Here is a 21667-nt window from a genome sequence, read left to right as displayed (position 1 = left end):
CGACCCCAGATTTACAATACATGACAAATTACATTGATAACAAAAACTAGTGCAAAATGCAGAAGCGGTGTGTGAAAAATCAAGTGCACCCCATGAATAGAGCCACCATTACCGGCAATAACTTGAACTAATATTTTCTGTATGACTATCAGTCTCTCACATCGTTCCGGGGAATTCTGGCGCACGCTTCTTTAGAAGTTGCCTAAGTTTATTGGGTTTTGTGGCTATTGATTAACGCACAGGTCCGGCTACAGCATTTTAATTGGGCTGAGGTCTGGACTGTGACGTTGTAACACCTTGATGCTTCACTTTTTCATTTGTTCTGACGTAGGTTAGCTGGTGGTCTTGGGATCATTGTCATGTTGCATAACCCAGTTTCGGCCAACTTTTAGTTTTTAAATAGACGGCCTTACACTGGATTCTAAAATACTTTGGTATACAATGGATTTATGGTCAACTCAATTATTCCAAGGTGACCAAGTCATGTGTATGCAAAACAAGACCAAATCATCACTCCTCCACCAGTGTGCTTTACAGTTCGTACAAGGTATTTGTGGTGATATTCCGTGTTTGCTTTTGATCAAATGTGGCTTAGATGGTAATATGACCAAACATCTCCATTGTGGTCACGGCTGTGCAAAGGACATTGTTCCAGGAGATGCTAGTTTGTTCATATTCAACTTTGCAAACTTTAGCTGTGCAACCATAACTTTTTTTTTTAATAAAAATTAGAGACTTTTTTTTCTTGGTAACCATTTAAAACAAGCTATACGTGTTCAGTCCTTTTCTAATTGTACAGTCATGAACTTGAACATTTAACAAGCAAACTCAGAACTTTAGAGTCTGAGTTGACACCCTTGGGTTTTTTGGCAATTTCTCTGATATTGCTCAATCTGACCTTAGGGTTAATTTGCTGGGACATTCACTACTAGAAAGATTGTCTACTCTACTGTTTTGAATGTTTTCCACTTGTGAATAATCTTTCTCAATGCAAACTGATGTACTCCAAATTGTCTGGAAATGGCCTTGAAACTCTTCTCCCTGACTGATGGTCAACTGAGATGATTCCTGATGGTTTTCCTCCTTGGCATAATGTCTAAATATGTCTGAAAGTTTTTGATGAGCAAATTGCCAAAACTTCTACTTTTACAGAGGTTGTCACACTTGCTGAGAAACACTTAAATCCGAGGCATTTATGAACAGCGACTGGCGGCTACTTACCCTCTTAATTCTTATAGAAGCAGGATTTTTTTTTTAAAACATTTTTTAAAAACAAGTATCTGTATTTCTGGAAGTTAAAGCACTGTACATAGACATATCTGTATATTAAATGGATTGTCTGAATTAGAGAACATATTTTCAAGATACCCAAAACAAACTGATGAATTCTTAGTTGAATGAGATGATGCATATTTTATATCATACATATAGATATGGAAAATTTATGAAAATGCGTTACCCATATGTTTCATCCAGAGGTATTATATTGGGAAGGTAGAAGCTGTGTGTCTTGGCAGATTGCAACATGTCTGGTGGCATAGTTTTTGACATATCGTAATAATGGCCAAATCTTGAAGACGACAAAGGAACAGACTGTACAGATAAAGAAAAAAGAATACGCATTATTCATTTTGTATGTTCATTGACAGGAGAATAGATTACTGATTAGATTAGTGTGTGACTAATGGCAAGAAACAACCGCCAATGACTATGGACCGTGACTTAATACTGTCCATAAACTATCAGGTCTTCATGTATGACAACTGATGCAACAAAAAAAGATAAAAATTGACAAAATCAACAGAATAAATCACAGATTTTTTTTTGTAGCTTTTAATAAAAACTGAAAATGGAATCTGTCTAGTTGCCATAGGTGATTAAAGGTTTTGTCTGTTGTTGTTGAACTCTACAGCTGGCCATGCCACACACATTAGTAGGTGGTAGGTGTGGATCATGGTAGGACACAGCAACAATCTAAAGAGGACGTGAGGGGCATCTCCAGCTGTATGTGGGTGATACGTATAAAAGATTTATACCCACACAAGCCTGAATCTCCTGAAACCAAGTGGTCTCTGCTGCTTTCCCAACAACTTCTTCCATTGGGTTTAACCTGTCAGATAACTTTCCCCAGGGATACTATAAGCAGTGTCAGAGATATTATGCGTCATGCAGCCATTGCTCACCCTTCCTCTATAATAGTACTTCTCACACCCCAGCCTTAAGACCCTCCAACACATCATGTTTTCAGGATCTCCTTAGTATTGCTCAGATGAGAGAACCATGATCGCCTTGGGTATCCGAGTGGACTGGAGTTTGGGAAACACTGTTCTATTAAAAAATCATGTGGATTTGCACACAGAATTTAGCTCATATGCATTCTCTCTACTTATTACTTTGCATTTTTATATTTTTGCATTTTCTGGCGGCTCAGCTTAGAAACTAAGTTCAAAGCCAGGACCAGATGCCTGAATCTGATACAAGCCATTAAAATGAACTGGTCGGATTTCCTATGATGGCCAGAGAGTTGTCTGCAGTCATGTTTTTCTGGAAGGATCACTGAGGTTGCATTGTAGAAAAAGTTTAGTACGCTTAACTCATCTGTATAGCAACCCCGTTAGAAGATTGCTCCGATTAATGGACACATAAAAGCATGACCATCTGACTATATGATGTGATTGGAGCTCCACACCTGTCTGAGAGATGATGTTGGAGAAAATAAGGAACAGACATGATTTTGAACTCCTGGTGTGTTTGTTCTCCAGTGAGACACCGTCATTAGAAGTGTCTAACAGCAGGTTTCGCCACTGTCCCTGTTCAAAACACACGAATGTCCAGATGAACTAAGCATTCATGTGTCCACAAGGCTCAGAAGGAAACGGTCAGTGATCAGCTAGTGGAGGAGTATGGTCACCCTTAGCATCATAATAAGACATATGCTAATTTTTAATAACTTTTTTCCCTTTTTGATGTCTTCTGCTTAGGAGATTATTCATAAACTTCTGAAAAAGACGTTAAAATGTAATTGTCATTTTATAAAAGTTTTTATATATCACAGGCTCTGAATATAGTTGCTGATGAGTGGCAGTCCGGGTTCTGAGTCCCCCACTATTCAGTCACAACACCACTCTGCTTGAGCTCTGCACACAGAGTGGTGCATGGTTCAATAGTACGTCTATGGGTCCAACTATTCACTCTCATACAGCGGTACGGAGACATGGGCTTACTATTGAGCCCCAACACTGCTCAGTGCGCAGCTCATGACGGAGATGCAGACTTCCGTGTCTCGTGTCGGAGATGCAGACTTCCGTGTCTCGTGTCGGAGATGCAGACTTCCGTGTCTCGTGTCGGAGATGCAGACTTCCGTGTCTCGTGTCGGAGATGCAGACTTCCGTGTCTGGTGTCGGAGATGCAGGCTTCCGTGTCTGGTGTCGGAGATGCAGGCTTCCGTGTCTCGTGTCGGAGATGCAGACTTCCGTGGTCTCGTGTCGGAGATGCAGACTTCCGTGGTCTCGTGTCGGAGATGCAGACTTCCGTGGTCTCGTGTCGGAGATGCAGACTTCCGTGGTCTCGTGTCGGAGATGCAGACTTCCGTGGTCTCGTGTCGGAGATGCAGACTTCCGTGGTCTCGTGTCGGAGATGCAGACTTCCGTGGTCTCGTGTCGGAGATGCAGACTTCCGTGGTCTCGTGTCGGAGATGCAGACTTCCGTGGTCTCGTGTCGGAGATGCAGACTTCCGTGGTCTCGTGTCGGAGATGCAGACTTCCGTGGTCTCGTGTCGGAGATGCAGACTTCCGTGGTCTCGTGTCGGAGATGCAGACTTCCGTGTCTCGTGTCGGAGATGCAGACTTCCGTGTCTCGTGTCAGAGATGCAGACTTCCGTGTCTGGTGTCGGAGATGCAGACTTCCGTGTCTCGTGTCGGAGATGCCGACTTCCGTGTCTCGTGTCGGAGATGCCGACTTCCGTGTCCTCGTGTCAGAAATGTCGACTTCTGTGTCTCGTGTCGGAGATGCCGACTTCCGTATCTCGTGTCAGAGATGTCGACTTTGGTGTCTGGTGTTGGAGATGCAGACTTCCGTGTCTCGTGTCAGAGATGCCGACTTCTGTGTCCTCTTGTCGGAAATGTCGACTTCCGTGTCTCGTGCTGGAGATGCAGACTTCCGTGTCTCGTGTCGGAGATGCCGACTTCCGTGTCTCGTGTCGGAGATGCCGACTTCCGTGTCCTCGTGTCGGAGATGCCGACTTCCATGTCTCATGTCGGAGATGCCGACTTCCGTGTCTCGTGTCAGAGATGCCGACTTTGGTGTCTCGTATCGGAGATGCAGACTTCCGTGTCCTGACAGATCTGTGAAACCCAGACCCCACCGATCAGCAACACTGTGAAGCATATTTAATACATATAAAGTTTTATAAAATGACAGTGATACTTTAACATATTTTGCAATACCTTGCCTGCAGTAATAAGCCCACAATATATCTTTTTTTACTCTAACACACAAAATATTTGCTAAATACTATGGACTAGTGGGTGAAAAGAGCTATTAAAAATAAAATTAATGATAAAATAACAGGTTGGAAAAACAATAATAATTAGCATAAAACAGCTAAATTTCAATGGACATTTATTTTTAATTTTACATTATTTTTTTATTAACATTTCAAGTTTCAAAGTAAAACGTTGCTATAACACGACTTAACAAACCTAAAACCAATTAAAAAAGGGTCTGTTTCTGGTCTCTAATCTAGCTTTTATCCGGATTAGTGATCAGAATGTTTTCACTACATAGTCTAGCAGAGCTCATCTTTTTATTGTGGAGCTCTGGCACCTCTTTATGTTGAAGAAACATAGGCCCTGACTAAGTGAACTTTCATCTGATGTCTTCATTGACGAGAACACCGGGGTTGCTTATTTTAGATGCTAATCCCCCAAGCAAAGCTCAAGAGAAGTTAGTAAAGACACTGAAAAAAAAAAGTCGAAACAAGTATTTTTTTTTCCTACTTGTGGATCCTCTTTGGGAATCCTGGGGCACATAGCTGAGTTTAATCCATGCTGCTCCGTGGATTAAGGTAGGTGATAACCTCTTTTGATTGAAGAGAAAAACCATAGTGCTTACAAACTGGGCGGAGAAGGATTTAGCCAGAATGTAACACCATGCAATAAAAGACTGGTCTATGTCAGAAGCCTCTGAATAGATCCTCAATATACTCAATTCCCAGGCCTGGCGGGGAAGCTTGCAAAGACTTACCTGACTCAAATAAGCACAAGTAATCTGTCTTAGCAGAATCATAGCGCAAAAGAGAAAGCCACAGAGTCTGTATGACTTACCCGGGTCAGCTCTGTCCCGCTCTACATTCCTGCGAGCCAATCTGCAGAAAGGCATCAAATTGGCAGCGGCACAAAATACCTTTCATAATACAGCTGCTGGCTTTCAATGCAGATTTAGTCAGGGGTTATCTTTTATTGCTTAAAGCCCTTTTCTGCCATCAGATAAGATTTATCATATCTGAATGCTATTCAAAGCCATACTTGTAAAAGTTTTGCAGAAAAGAAGTTTAGAGTAAACCCCTTGCTGATATGGAAACATATTGGAAAATGGCTTTCCTGTTGATATGAGATTGCAAAATTTACCTTTTCAGTACAAGCAATGGAGACAGGCAAAATCTTGACACCAATATTGTCCTGGTAAAGCTACTAGATTCTAGTTATCTTTCTTATAAACCATTGTTTAAGTGACTTAGAGATTTTTAAATATAATCCAAATAGGACCTATGCTTCCCGCAGTATATAGAGATGAATGGGAAGAACGTGGATGTGATCTGCGCCGCCGAATAACTTGAGGGTCCAAAATTATTCACATACTAGAGTGTGGTTTATTCAATGTGTTTCGAAGTACAATCACTTCTTCAGAAAATGCAACTTACATACATATGTGGCATTTCCTGAAGTACAAGTCATTGTACTTCGAAACGCGTTGAATAAACCATACTCTAGTATGTGAATAATTTTGGACCCTCAAGTTATTCGGCGGCGCAGATCAAATCCACGTTCTTCCCATTCATCTCTAATGTTCTGTCACCTGGTGGATCTGCTGCAGTGCATAATTCTATATGCTATAATATTAGCTTCGTCTGGTGAGTACAATTTAATTGTATTAACCCCAAATATCTTGGATAAGACCCTATTCTGCGCTATTTTCTCCTACAGCAATTATTGGATCCCCAATTATATACACAAAAGCATACACAATGACAACCCAAAACATCGAGATGAACCTGATCAAAAGTTTACATACCCCATTTCTTAATACCATGTATTGCCCTCTCTAACATCAATGAGAGCTTGAAGTCTTTTGTGGTAGTTGTGGATGAGGTTTTTTGTTTTATCAGATGGTATAGCCGCCCACTCTTCCTGGCAAAAAGTCTCCAGTTCCTGCAAATTCCTGGGCTATCTAGCATGAACTGCGCGCTTGAGATCTCGAGTGGCTCAGTGATAGTGAGGTCACGAGATTGAGATGGCAATTCCAGAACCTTCACTTTGCTCTGCTGTAGCCAATGACATGTCGATTTGGCCTTGTGTTTTGGATCGTTGTCATGTTGGTACGTCAAAGTATGTCCCATATGCAGCAGTATTTGTTGATAACGATATGCATTCAATCTTTCCTTCAACTTTGACCAAGTTTCCTGTGCCTTTGTAACTCACACATCCCCAAAACAGCAGCGGTCCACCTCTGTGCTTTACAGTAGTAATGGTGTTCCTTTCATCATAAGCCTTGTTGACCTCTCTCCAAATGTAACATTTATGGTTGTGGCCAAAAAGTTCAATTTTGTTGTCATCACTCCAAATTATCTTGTTCCAGAAGTTTTGAGACTTATCTCTGTGCTGTTTTGAGCATTGTAGGTGAGATACTTTGTGACATTTGCACAGTAATGGCTTTCTTCTGGTGACTCGACCACGCAGACCATTTTTCATCAAGTGCCTCCTTATTGTGCATCTTGAAACAGCCACACCGCTAGTTTTCAGAGAGTCCAGTATTTCAGCTGATGTTATTTGAGGGTTTTTTCTTTGCATCCTGAACAATTTTCCTGGCAGTTGTGGATGACCTTTTTGTCGGTCTGCCTGACTGTGGTTTTGTTTTTACAGAGCCCCTGATTTTCCATTTGGTAATCACAGTTTGAACGCTGCTGACTGGCATTATCAATTCCTTGGATATCTTTTTGTTTCCCTTTCCTGTTTAATACAGTTCAACTACCTTTTCCCGTAGATCCGTTGACAATTCTTTTGTTTTCTCCGTGACTCACAATCCAGAAACGTCAGTGACTGGATGAAAGATGCAAGAGTCTGTCTGTCAGCTATCATGCACACACACTGATTACAAGCAACCAGGTCACAGGTGAGGATGTTACCTTTAGCAGCCAGTCAAACCCATTTGTCTCAACTTCTGTGCATGTTATCAGGCCAAAATCACCAGGGTATGTAAACTTTTGATCAGGGTCATTTGGATGTTTTGGGTTGTCATTATGATTTAAAAAGAGAAAACACAGTAGTTTGACAATAAATGGCTTCACCCAACCACTAACCATGAGTGGAGAAAAAGTTTTGGTGTTATCATTCACATTCTCTGAAAAAATTAGCCAAGAAAGCAAAAATTCTGCATTGGTATATACACTTTTGAAAACAACTGTAGCTTACAGCCATAGCCATTATAGTCATAGGCATAGATAGCTTACAGCCATAGCGATGATAGCAATAGCTTACAGCCATAGCCATGATAGCCTTATAGCCATAGCTTACTGCCATATCCATTATAGTCATAGCTTACAACCATAGACATTATAGCCATAGCTTATAGCCATAGCCAATATAACCATAGCTTAAAGCCATAGCCATTATAGCCACAGTTTGTAGCCATAGCCATTATAGCCATAGCTTACAGTCATAGCCATTATAACCATAGCCATAGATTACAGCCATAGCCATTGTAGCCATAGCTATTATAGCCACAGCTTACAGCCATAGCCATTATAGCCTTATAGCCATAGCTTACTGCCATATCCATTATAGTCATAGCTTACAGCCATAGCCATTATAGTCATAGGCATAGATAGCTTACAACCATAGCTATTATAGCAATAGCTTATGGCCATCGCGATTATAACCATAGCTTACAGCCATCGCCATTACAGCAACAGCTTACAGCCATATCCATTATAGTCATAGCTTACAGCCATAGCCATTATAGTCATAGGCATAGATAGCTTACAACCTTAGCCATTATAGCAATAGCTTACAGCCATCGCGATTATAACCATAGCCATAGCTTACAGCCATCGCCGTTATAGCCACAGCTTACAGCCATAGCCATTATAGCCATAGCTTACAGCCATAGCCATTATACCCATAGCTTACAGACATAGCCATGATAGTCACAGCTTACAGCCATAGCCATTATAGTCATAGCTTACATCCATAGCCATTATAGCCATAGGATACAGCCATAGCTTACAGCCTTAGCCATTATAGCCATAGCTTACAGCCATAGCCACTATAGTCATAGCTTACAGCCATAGCCATTATAGTCCTAGCTTACAGCCATAGCCATTATAGTCCTAGCTTACAGCCATAGCCATTATAGCCATAGCTTACAGCCATAGCCATTATAGTCATAGCTTACATCCATAGCCATTATAGCCATAGGTTACAGCCACAGCTTACAGCCTTAGCCATTATAGCCATAGCTTACAGCCATAGCCACTATAGTCCTAGCTTACAGCCATAGCCATTATAGTCCTAGCTTACAGCCATAGACATTATAGTCCTAGCTTACAGCCATAGCCATTATAGTCATAGCTTACAGCCATAGCCATTATAGTCATAGCTTACAGCCATAGCCATTGTAGCCTTAGCTTACAGCCTTAGCCCTTATAGCCATAGCTTACAGCCATAGCCATTATAGCCATAGCTTACAGCCATAGCCATTGTAGTCATAGCTTACAGCCATAGACATTGTAGCCATAGCTTACAGCCATAGACATTGTAGCCATAGCTTACAGCCATAGACATTGTAGCCATAGCTTACAGCCATAGACATTGTAGCCATAGCTTACAGCCTTAGCCATTATAGCCATAGCTTACAGCCTTAGCCATTATAGCCATAGCTTACAGCCATAGCCATTATAGCCATAGCTTACAGCCATAGCCATTGTAGCCATAGCTTACAGCCATAGCCATTATAGCCATAGCTTACAGCCATAGCCATTGTAGCCATAGCTTACAGCCATAGACATTGTAGCCATAGCTTACAACCATAGCTATAGCTTACAGTCATAGCCATTATAACCATAGCTTAAGCCATAGACATTGTAGCCAGAGGTTACAGCCATAGCCATTATAGCCATAGCTTACAGCCACAGCCATTATAGCCATAGCTTACAGCCTTAGCCCTTATAGCCATAGCTTACAGCCATAGCCATTATAGCCATAGCTTACAGCCATAGCCATTGTAGTCATAGCTTACAGCCATAGACATTGTAGCCATAGCTTACAGCCATAGACATTGTAGCCATAGCTTACAGCCATAGACATTGTAGCCATAGCTTACAGCCTTAGCCATTATAGCCATAGCTTACAGCCTTAGCCATTATAGTCATAGTCATTATAGCCATAGCTTACAGCCATAGCCATTGTAGCCATAGCTTACAAACATAGCTATAGCTTACAGTCATAGCCATTATAACCATAGCTTACAGCCATAGCCATGATAGTCACAGCTTACAGCCATTATAGTCATAGCTTACAGCCATAGGCATTGTAGCCATAGCTTACAGCCTTAGCCATTATAGCCATAGCTTACAGCCTTAGCCATTATAGCCATAGCTTACAGCCATAGCCATTATAGCCATAGCTTACAGCCATAGCCATTGTAGCCATAGCTTACAGCCATAGCCATTATAGCCATAGCTTACAGCCATAGCCATTGTAGCCATAGCTTACAGCCATAGACATTGTAGCCATAGCTTACAACCATAGCTATAGCTTACAGTCATAGCCATTATAACCATAGCTTACAGCCATAGACATTGTAGCCATAGGTTACAGCCATAGCCATTATAGCCATAGCTTACAGCCACAGCCATTATAGCCATAGCTTACAGCCATAGCCATTATAGCCATAGCTTACAGCCATAGCGATTATAGCCATAGCTTACAGCCATAGCCATTATAATCATAGCCATTATAGCCATAGCCAACCAATCTTGTTATATCTTAGTTAATGGGTGGTGTGAACACTGTCTGACCGACGTGTACACATTTGTGCACTTCACATATGTTTTTAATCCATTTTTTCCTTGCTTAGCATGGTTTGAGAGACCCCACCCCTCTCCTGTGTGAGGTGTACAAAAGAGCTGTCTCAGACCATAAGCCCACACTGTGGAGCAGCCTGTCTGAATCCTGTTCATGTCAAGACACTGTTCAGATGTTCAGGTATTAAATACATTAGATAGGGACTGCTTCGACACGGGTTACCTTGACGTTGGTGAGGCAGCTTGGTATACATTTTTTTGCAAAAAAACGTATCGACTAAATACCCTGTATTTGTTGTTCAGCACTTGCTGATTATTGCCATATTTTTGGCTGCAGAGAATTTTTGCAAATTTTTGCAAATCTGCCATTCTATTTTCTCTTGTTATATCATAGCCAATATAGTCATAGATTACAGCCATAGACACTGTAGCCATAGCTTACAGCCATAGCCATTATAGCCATAGCCATTATAGCCATAGCTTACGGCCATAGCCATTGTAGCCATAGCTTACAGCAGCTCCTGGACGTGTACAGTCTGTCACATGGATGAAAGGCTGCCAGATAATATTAGACACAAGTAAACATAATGGTGCAAAAAAACCCTAACCAAAGGGAGGATAACACTTCATAAAGTATGCACACATAGGGACCATTGACGATGAAATATCAGGTCAGGAAGAGTAGAGTACAAGACAGATATTGTAATAGCTATTTTATTGATAATTCAGGTTAAAAACAAAACAATTAAAAGTAGTAATGTGCCTCATGCTAAAACATGGTTTTAGACTGCAGTATATAGCACCAGCATATCTGCACAGGTATATGCCAAGGTGCATATAACTGATATCCACTTAAGTATTAATGATCACAAAAACTGCACCTGTCTTTATACATATATTCAGCACATTGGTAATACAGTTAAACCCAGAAGTTTCCATACACTATATAAAAAGACACATATTCATGTTTTTCTCAATATCTGACATGAAATCAGAATAAACCTTTCCCATTTAGGTCAATTAGGATTACCACAATTGTTAATATTTGCCAAATGCCAGAAAAATGAGAGAGAGAGAACGTTTTAAGGCATTTTTATTACTTACTGTAAAGTCGGAAGTTTACATACATTTCATTAGTATTTGGTACCACTGCCCTTACACTGAATGACTTGGGTCCAGCCTTTGGGATATCCTTCCACGAGTTTCTCACAATAGTTGGTTGGAATTTGGGCCCATTCCTCCTGACAAACTTGTGTAACTGATCCAGGTTTGTAGGTCACCGTGCTCGCACCGGCCTTTTCAGCTTTGCCCATAAATTTTCAACACGATTGAGATCAGGGCTTTGTGATGGCCACTCCAAAACATTGACTTTGTTATTCTGAAGCCACTTTGTTACCATTTTGGCAGTATGCTTCAGGTCATTGTCCATTTGGGAGACCCATTTCCGCCGAAGCTTTAACTTCCTGGCTGATGTCTTGAGATGTTGCTTCAGTATTACCACATAATCTTCTTTTCTCATGATGCTATCTACAGTGAAGGAAATAAGTATTTGATCCCTTGCTGATTTTGTAAGTTTGCCCACTGACAAAGACATTAACAATCTATAATTTTAAGGGTAGGTTAACTTTAACATTGAGAGATAGAATATCAAAAATAAAATCCAGAAAATCACATTGTGTAAATTATATAAATTAATTTGCATTTTGCAGTGAGAAATAAGTATTTGAGCCCACTGGCAAACAAGACTTAATACTTGGTGGCAAAACCCCTGTTGGCAAGCACAGCAGTCAGACATTTTTTTTGTAGTTGATGATGAGGTTTGCGCACATGTCAGGAGGAATTTTGGTCCACTCTTCTATAGAGATTATCTCTAAATCATAAGATTTTGAGGCTGTCGTTTGGCAACTTGGCGCTTCAACTTCCTCCATAAGTTTTATATGGGATTAAGGTCTGGAGACTGGCTAGGCCACTCCATGTCCTTAATGTGCTTCTTTTTTGAGCCACTAATTTGTAGCTTTGGCTGTATGTTTTGGGTCATTGTCTTGCTGGAAGACCCAGCCACGACCCATTTTTAAACCCTCTCTGCCATTTGACGTACTATCCCGTCCATGTAACCTGGGACTTAATTGCCATGGACGGGTTAGTACGTCATGCCCTTTAATGCGACACTGCGACTTAAGTCGCGGAGGTCGCATTAAATTCCGATGTCATCTTACCGCAGGGATTTCTGAACAGCCAATCACAGCCTTTCTCATTGTTTCAGCCAATCAGATTGGCTGAAACAGTGAAGTCCCAGGCTAGGATCGAGTACCGATCCTAGGCTGGTGCCTGGCAACCCCTCGGATTGGCGTGATCGACAATCACATCGATCGCGCCAATCGCAGGGCACAGCAGCGGTGTTACCACGCTATGCCCTGACGGTACCTGCCTGGATCGGTGCTGTAAGAGTACCGATCCTAGGCCATTGCCTAGGACAGGACAGGCATGGCCTGCAGCTGTTGATTGGCACGATCAATGTAATCATCGATCACGCCAATCACAGGGCACAGATGCGGCGTGACCGTGCTGTGCCCTGCTGGTGACCTGCCCTAGGATCGGAGCTGTGTGCTCCGATCCTAGGCCGGTGCCTAGCAACACCGGGGTCACAAGGGCCAGCACTGATTGGTGGGGTCGATGTGGTCATCGTTCCCACCAATGACAGGTCACAGCAGCGGTATGACCGCTCGGTGACCTGTCTGTGACCTGTGTGTGACTACTCTGCAGTCCTCACACTAGCTGAGGATTCTTGCAGAGCTGTCATACTGCCAGATCTCCTCCTGTGCAGGGCCTTGTAGTGCCACAGGAGCATGTGACACCACAATTCCTGGTGAAGAAAGAAGACAGACGAAAGAAGAGAGACTACAACCGTTAGTGTTGTGTTGATCCCTGATTCCTTCCCGATCTCTCTTCATCCACCCCAATCCCCCTTCCCTTTCCCTCTCTTTTTACCCCCTCCACCCCCCCTTTGCACCGCTTCCGTGCGCACATTTAGCAGCCGCCGAACGCTCCTAAGACCGTTTCCATTTTCTCAGAACTTTTATAAGTGACACAGTTCACTTATCAGAGCTCGTGCTGGCTGTTTTCCATTTTTTTTCACCCCCCTTGCGTCACCCCAGTGCGCACATCCAGCAGCAGCTAAACTTTGATAAATGAAACAGTTCACTCATCAGAACTCGAGCCTGCTGTTTTAGACACTTATTTTAGCCACCTCCATGTGCACATCCAGCAGCCGCCGAACTTTGATAAATGACGCAGTTCACTTATCAGAGATAGAGCCTGCTGTTTTACACTTTTCTTTCACAGGCATTTTTTTCCCCTGGTTCTTTATTTCTTTAAGCTATTTCTTTTCAGAATAGTTTGCACCAATCACTATCCCCCTACACATACAGTTATAAAGTACACACAAGCCCCATATTCACAAAAAAAAGTCCCGATTGTCATGTTTGTCCCAACAGTGCTACTCATTGGAGAAGGCATATTCTTTCCTTGTCTCTGACACTAATAGCGAGGGAGAGGATCCCACATTTCTTTACTTTTCCGATTCTTTGTCCTCATCCTCTTCCTCATCTTCCTCCTCGGGTCCTGTGGAACCACCACGCATATGTCCCAGAACAGAAGATGAGGCAGCGCCCACCATTCCCGAAGATTAAGCTGAACCAGCGCACCCCACTACGGACCCCATATGAATCTCGCCCCCCAAAAAATTACAAGCCACTGATTCCTGCTTTTGTGGCAGAATCAAGAATCAAATTTGACACCTCCGGCATCACAAAAATAGACTTTTTCAAAGTCTTTTTCTCTGAGGATTTTGTTAACCTCACGGTGGAGCAAATTAATTTCTACGCTCCTCAATTATTGGAACAAAATCCCGGTTCATCACATTCTAACTGGTCTCCTGTAGATGCAGTGGAAAGGATGCAGTTTTGCGGCCTGGTCCTTCACATGGGGATCCTGAAGAAGCCAGAAATTCGGCCATATTGGAGTGTTGATAGTTTATATAACACTCCAGTGTTTCGAATAGTCATGGCCCGGATGCGTTTTGAGGGTATCCACAAATTCCTGCATTATACCGATAATGCACAGTGTTATGAATGGGTCACCGAGGAGGATAGCAGGCCCAGGCTAAGCCACAGAAAAAACAGAGAGGCTGGAAACTAAGCGGATTGCAGACCCCTCATCCTGTCCACACAACTAGCAGCAGCCGTGGAGCGTACCTACGATGATCCTAGACGCCTTCGCACAGCCGGAGAACTAACTAAGCCTAAAGCAAGAAAGGGGAAATCTAAACTGCCCTGGAGCAGACCCCAAAGGAATAGATAGCCCCCAAACATATATTGTCGGTGAGACAAGATGTAAACACAAACGCAGGCAGAGAAATAGACTGAGCAAACGATGGGGCCCACACTGACTAGACAGGACACGAAAGGAAAGACACTGTCTGCAATCACGCAAAAAACCCTGCAAAAAGTCAAAACACGTCTGATGCACAAAAAACACTGAAGTCGCACGACTTCGCCCCCACTATATCAGCACTCTGGTATATTCTGAAAGCAAAAAGAGACCAATATAACACGGGACAAAACAAACTGGCACAAGCAGTAACATATGAGCGGTGATTCAGAACAGCCCCAGCCGGAGCTGGCTGACCCACACAAAGCTGAGATAGACAAAACCAAATCAAATGCAAACAGAATAGCAAATGAACCACTTAGCTTGAGCCATGCAGGGAAAGAGCAGGAGACATCAGATCTCAGAAGGCACAGGAAGAAAATCACCAGGAGGGATAGAGGGAGTCAGCTGTCTTAAATCCCAATCAGAAACCCCAGATCTCCAATCGTCTTCCTCATTATCAGGTGGCAAACCTCTGTCAATCAGATCAGCTCCACTACCTCCTGTAACCACCAGAGGGAGCCCAGAAAGAGAACTCGCAACAGCACAGTGTCGCCCACGAGATGACCAACTTTGACCATCTATTTGCTGAAGTGTACGTGCCTCAAAGGGACATTTGCGTGGATGAGTCCTTAGTTCATTTTAAGGGAAGGCTCGAATTCTGTCAGTACCTGCCCAGCAAGAGGACCAAGTATGGAATTCAAATCTACAAACTGTGTGAGAGTACCTCAGGGTACACCCACAGGTTTAGAGTTTACGAAGGTAAGGACAGCAGGATTGAACCCCCCTGAGTGTCCTCCTGTCCTGGGAGTGAGTGGGAAAATTGTGTGGGATTTGGTGCACCCACTGCTGGATAAAGGTTATCACCTCTACACCGATAACTTTTATACCAGCATCTCACTCTACAAATAACTCTCTGCGAAAGGTACCGCAGCCTGCGGTACTGTCCGCAAAAATCAGAGAGGCCTCCCGAAAACGCTACTTGGGCAGATGCTCAGAAGGGGTGACAGCAGAGTACAATGCAGCCACCACCTGCTGGTGGTCAAGTACAAGGACAAGAGAGATGTCCTTCTCTTGACCACCATACACGGTGATGGCAGCACCCTCAGCACTGTGCGAGGTACCTCTACGCAGGTCAGCAAACCGGACTGTGCACTGGGGTACAACAAAAACATGGGGGGTGTTGATCTCTCCGATCAACTCCTCCAACTGTACAGTGCTTTGAGAAAGGCCAGGATGTGATACAAAAATCTGGCCGTGCACATCGATCAAATGGCAATGCTCAATGCTTTCCTGCTGGCATGATGTGCACGCCACACCGATACGTCGTACCGTCAGTTCCAGCAGGTAGTGGTTAACGCTCTGATATTTGGCACTCAGGAAGGAGCGGGCCCCAGTACTTCCGGAACTGAAGGTGCTCGTGTATCGTACCAAGTCAGCATTTCCAGGTGGTTGTCCCGCCAACTGGAAAAAAAAAGGTAAGCCGCAAAAAACGTGCTGAGTGTGTTACAAAAGGGGAATAAGCAAGGACACCATTTATCAATGCGACACCTGCCCCGAAAAACCTTGCATGTGTATGAAGCATTGCTTAAAATTGGACCACACCTCCATGCACTACTAATTTACTTAGATTTACAGGAAATAGATTAGTTCCAAAAAGGTGGCACATCTAGCTAAGTTCCTTGGGGGTCTAGTTTCCAAAATGTCACTTGTGGGTTTTTTTTTTTTTACTGTTTAGGCACATCAGGGGCTCTACAACATGTGTCCCAGTGTACCAAGGGCACTTCACAATGATGAAACAACTAATCCCATTCAAATATATAGAGGAAGAAGAAGAGATCCCGATATCAATTAAAGCAATATTTTATTATAACATATATTAAAAAACATGTAAAACAATACATTAAAAAACCAAAATGCCATGGGGGACACCCTCAAAACGCCTCAAGAAACTGTGTATGAAGGACTGAATTGCTAGAAACCAAAAAATGTATAAGATGATAGCAGTACACTACATCTGCATAGCGCATAAAGAATATATATACCCGGCTAATACCATAATAATCTATATCTATCTATATATATATATGCTAGCTGAAGAGCCCGGCGCTGCCCGGGCATAGTAACTAACTGTGGTTATAGTAAGTTATAATTATCCTCCATCCCATAGTCCCGTGCCCATATACCCATCATACATATCCACGATCCCATAGGCCCGTGCCCATATACCCATCACACATCCTCCATCCCATAGTCCCGTGCCCATATACCCATCACACATCCTCCATCCCATAGTCCCATGCCCATATACCCATCACACATCCTCCATCCCATAGTCCCATGCCCTTATACCCATCATACATATCCACCATCCCATAGTCGAGTGCCCATATACCCATCACACATCCTTCATCTCATAGTCCCATGGCCATATACCCATCATACATATCCTCCATCCCATAGTCCAGTACCCATATACCCATTATACATCCGCCATTCCATAGTCCCGTGCCCATATACCCATCACACATCCTCCATTCCATAGTCCCGTGCCCATATACCCGTCATACATATCCTCCATCTCATAGTCCAGGGCCCATATACCCATCAGACATTCTCCATCCCATAGTCAACCATTATGACATCATAATGAGCGGCGGGGCTTGCAACCTATGATAACATCAGCGTCGCCATGGCAACCATTATGACATCATAATGAGGGGCGGGGCTTGACACACACACACACACACTCTTTCCCCATTATGCAGATAGCGGCAAAATTGTTTGGACACACCTTCTCATTCAAAGATATTTCTTTATTTTCATGACTATGAAAATTGTAGATTCACTCTGAAGGCATGAAAACTATGAATTAACACATGTGGAATTATATAATTAACAAAAAAGTGTGAAAGAACTGAAAATACTGTATGTCTTATATTCTAGGTTCTTCAAAGTAGCCACCTTTTGCTGTGATTACTGCTTTGCACACTCTTGGCATTCTCTTGATGAGCTTCAAGAGGAAAACTCTTTGAATGAGAAGGTGTGTCCAAACTTTTGGTCTGTACTGTAGATAAATATCCAATATAATAGCAACCAAAGAACCCTTCAAAAACCACGAAAAATCCAGAGTTGTATAGAGTGCATTGTTATATAAAGTGCATTGTTAGAGCATGACCTCTGTACCTCTAGTGAAATCACTATTCTCCCCTGAGCCTGGTAACTCATAGGGCAATCAAGATAACACAAATCTATTCTATATTTCTTAGCATATTAATTCACCATATAATGATGCAATACAAGCAGATCCAGTAAGACTGCAGTAGAAAGGTGAAAATATCTAATTCCAATCACTATACAATGTAAACCAAACATGAGGATTATATTACCAAATGGCGGTGGTGGTGCTCGTGGTGTCCACTCACCCCCAACATACGTTTCGCTTCCTGCTTCTTCCGGAGGCGTCAAGAAGTTAAACGCGCATCGGGGTGAGGGGACACCAAGAGCACCACCACTGCTATTTGGTAATATAATCCTCATGTTTGGTTTGCAGTGTAAAGTGATTTCTAGTAATTCAATCATTTATATACAGTTTCTTGAAGTGTCCCCAACGGCATTTTGCTTTTTTAATGTACTGTTTTACATATTTTTAATATATGTTATAATAATATATTGCTTTTATTGATATTGGGATCTCTTCTTCCTATATCTATTTGTATGGGATTAGTTGTTACATCAGGGGCACTGCAAACTGAATATGACGCCCACAGACCATTCCATCAAAATCTGCATTCCAAAACGTCACTACTTCCCTTCCAAGCCCCGACGTGTGCTCAAACAGTAGTTTTCTCCCACATATGGGGTACCAGCGTACTCAGGACAAATTGTACAACTTTTGGGGGTCCAATTTCTCCCGTTACCCTTGGGAAAATAAAAAAATGGGGACTAAAAGATCATTCAGTCCTTTTGTCTGCCCTTATACACATACTGACGACAACACTGACACATTGTAAGGTTTTAATATTAGACAGTGTAGGACTGTCCCAATCAGAGTTACCTTGTCGTGGTGGGATGACTTTTATACTATTTTTTATTAAAAAATAAAAATATTACTAAAATTATTTAAATGCACTTTTTGCTTTTTATTTACTTAGTTACAGCAGGTTTTTTTTTCACGCTTTCTCGTGTAGGTTTTATATGTTTTGTGGCCAATGTGAACATGTGTTTATGTTCTGCATGTGTACCAACTCAAACCAAGCTAAATTTTTGTGTTTTTTTTTTAATTTTATTTTCACGCCCGGGCATTATAAACTTTAGTGAAACACTTGGTGGTTTCAAAGTTCTCACCACACATCTAGATAAGTTCCTTAAGGGGTCGTTTCCAAAATGGGGTCACTTGTGGGGAGTTTCTGCTGTTTAGGCACATCAGGGGCTCTGCAAATGGAACATGACACCCGCAGACCATTCCATCAACGTCTGCATTCCAAAACGTCACTACTTCACTTCCAAGCCCCGACGTGTGCCCAAACAGTAGTTTTCTCCCACATATGGCATACCAGCGCACTCAGGACAAATTGGACAACTTTTGGGGTCCAATTTCTCCTGTTACCCTTGGGAAAATAAAAAATTGGGGACTATAAGATCATTTTTGTGGGGAAAAAAATAGGATTTTTATTTTCATGCCTGGGCATTATAAACTTTAGTGAAACACTTGGAGGTTTAAAGTGCACACCACTCATCTAGATAAGTTCCTTAGGGGGTCTAGTTTCCAAAATGGGGTCACTTATGGGGGGTTTCCACTGTTTAAGCACATCAGGGGCTCGCCAAATGCAACATGACATCCGATCTCAATTCCAGCCAATTTTAGTTTGAAAAAGTCAAACGGAGCTCCTTTCCCTTCCGAGCCCTGCCGTAGCCCGAACAGTGGTTACCCCCCACATTTGGGGTATCATCGTACTCAGGACAAATTGGACAACAACTTTTGGGGTCCATTTTCTCCTTTTACCCTTGGGAAAATAAAAAAAAATGCTGTTAAAAGATCATTTTTGTGGCTAAAAAGATAAATGTTCATTTTTTCCTTCCACATTGCTTCTGCTCCTGTGAAACACCTGAAGGGTTAGTAAACTTCTTGAATGTAGTTTTGATCAGCGTGAGGGGTGCAGTTTTTAGAATGGTGTAACTTTTGGGTATTTTCTGCCATCTATACCCCTCAAAGTGACTTGAAATGTGAGGTGGTCCCTAAAAAAATGGTTTTGTAAATTTTGTTGTAAAAATGAGAAATCGCTGGTCAGCTTTTATAACTTGCTAACAAAAAAAAATTTTATTTCCAAAATTGTGCTGATGTAAAGTAGACATGTGGGAAATGTTAACTATTTTGTGTGACATATTTATCTCTTTTAAGGACACAAATAAAAGCAAGTTATATCGAAGAAATTTTACCACTAACGTAAAGTACAATATGGCACGAAAAAAAAATCTCAGAATCGCCAAGATCCGTTGAAGCGTTCCAGAGTTATTACCTCATAAAGGGACAGTGGTTAGAATTGTAAAAATTGGCCCAGTCATTAACATGCAAACCACCCTTGGGGGGTAAAGGGGTTAATGTCCTGGCGGAGGGAAGGATGTTGTCACTTAGGATTTTAAGGTACATAGCTCCATCCATTCTACCATTGGTGCAAAGAAGTAGTCATATGCCCTTAGCAGAGAAACACCCCAAAACATAATGTTTCCACCTCCATGCTTGACAGTGGGGATGGCGTTCTTTGGGTCATAGGCAGCTTTTCATTTCCTCCAAACACAGCGAGTTGAGTTAATGCCAAAGAGCTCAATTTTTGTCTGATCTGACCACAGCACCTTCTCCCAATCACTCACAAAATCATCAAGGTGTTCATTGGCAAACTTCAGGCGGTCCTGCACATGTGCTTTCTTGAGCAGGGGGACCTTACAGGCATTGCAGGATTTTAATCCTTTAGGGCGTAGTGTTACCAATGGTTTTTTTGAAGAACGTGGTCCCAGCTGCCTTGAGATCATTAACGAGTTACCCCGTGAAGTTTTAGGCTGATCTCTCACCTTCCCTATGATCAAGGATACCTCACGAGGCGAGATTTTGCATGGTGCCCCAGATCGATGTTGAGTGACAGTCATTTTGTATTTCTTCAATTTTCTTACTATTGAACCAACAGTTGTCTCCTTCTCACTCAGCGCCTTACTTATGGTTTTGTAGCCTATTCCAGCTTTGTGCAGGTCTATGATCTTGTCCCTGACATCCTTATAAAGCTCTTTATTCTTACCCATGTTGTAGAGGTTAGAGTCTGACTGACTGAGTCTGTGGACAGGAGTCTTTTATAAAGGTGACTATGCAAGAAAGCTGTCTTTAATGCAGGTAACGAGTTGATTAGGAGTGTCTAACCGGTCTGTAGGAGCCAGAACTCTTAATGGTTAGTAGGGGATCAAATACTTATTTGTCACTGCAAATGCAAATAAATTTATATAATTTGTACAATGTGATTTTCTGGATTTTATTTTTGATATTCTATCTCTCAATGTTAAAATTAACCTACCCTTAAAATTATAGACTGTTCATGTTTTTGTCAGTGAGCAAACTTACGAAATCAGAAAGGGATCAAATAATTATTTCCTTCACTGTATGTGGTGAAGCGCACCAGTCCCTTCCCAGCAAAACAACCCAACAACATGATGCTGCCACCCCATGTTTCACAGTTGGGATGGTGTTCTTAGGCTTCCAAGCTTCTCCCTTTTTCCTCCATACGTAACGATGGTCATTATGCCCAAAAAGTTCATTTCTAGTTTCATCAGACCACAGGACATGTCTCCAAAAATTAAGGTATTTGTTCCTGTGTGCATTTGCAAACATTAATCTTTTTTTTTTATGTTTCTTTTGGAATAATGGCTTTTTCCTGGCAGAGTGGCCTTTCAGCC

The 21667-nt window shown here is 42.2% G+C and overlaps 1 protein-coding gene across 4 annotated transcripts in view; it reads right to left on the bottom strand.

Moving 5' to 3' along the window:
* The window catches only part of ELP4 (elongator acetyltransferase complex subunit 4), a 527861-nt gene that overhangs the window by 310331 nt on the left and 195863 nt on the right, over positions 1-21667 (bottom strand). For all 4 annotated transcript variants that reach the window (XM_073576300.1, XM_073576302.1, XM_073576301.1 and 1 more), the window contains exon 5: positions 1460-1593. In XM_073576300.1, coding sequence (XP_073432401.1) covers positions 1460-1593 — 134 coding nt within the window. The remainder of the gene's footprint in view (positions 1-1459; positions 1594-21667) is intronic.

The sequence above is a fragment of the Dendrobates tinctorius genome, unplaced genomic scaffold (assembly GCF_039654945.1).
Source record: "Dendrobates tinctorius isolate UK_male_01 unplaced genomic scaffold, ASM3965494v1 ptg000048l, whole genome shotgun sequence".
In the NCBI taxonomy this organism is placed as follows: domain Eukaryota; kingdom Metazoa; phylum Chordata; class Amphibia; order Anura; family Dendrobatidae; genus Dendrobates; species Dendrobates tinctorius.
This window is presented reverse-complemented; position numbering and strand designations above follow the sequence as displayed.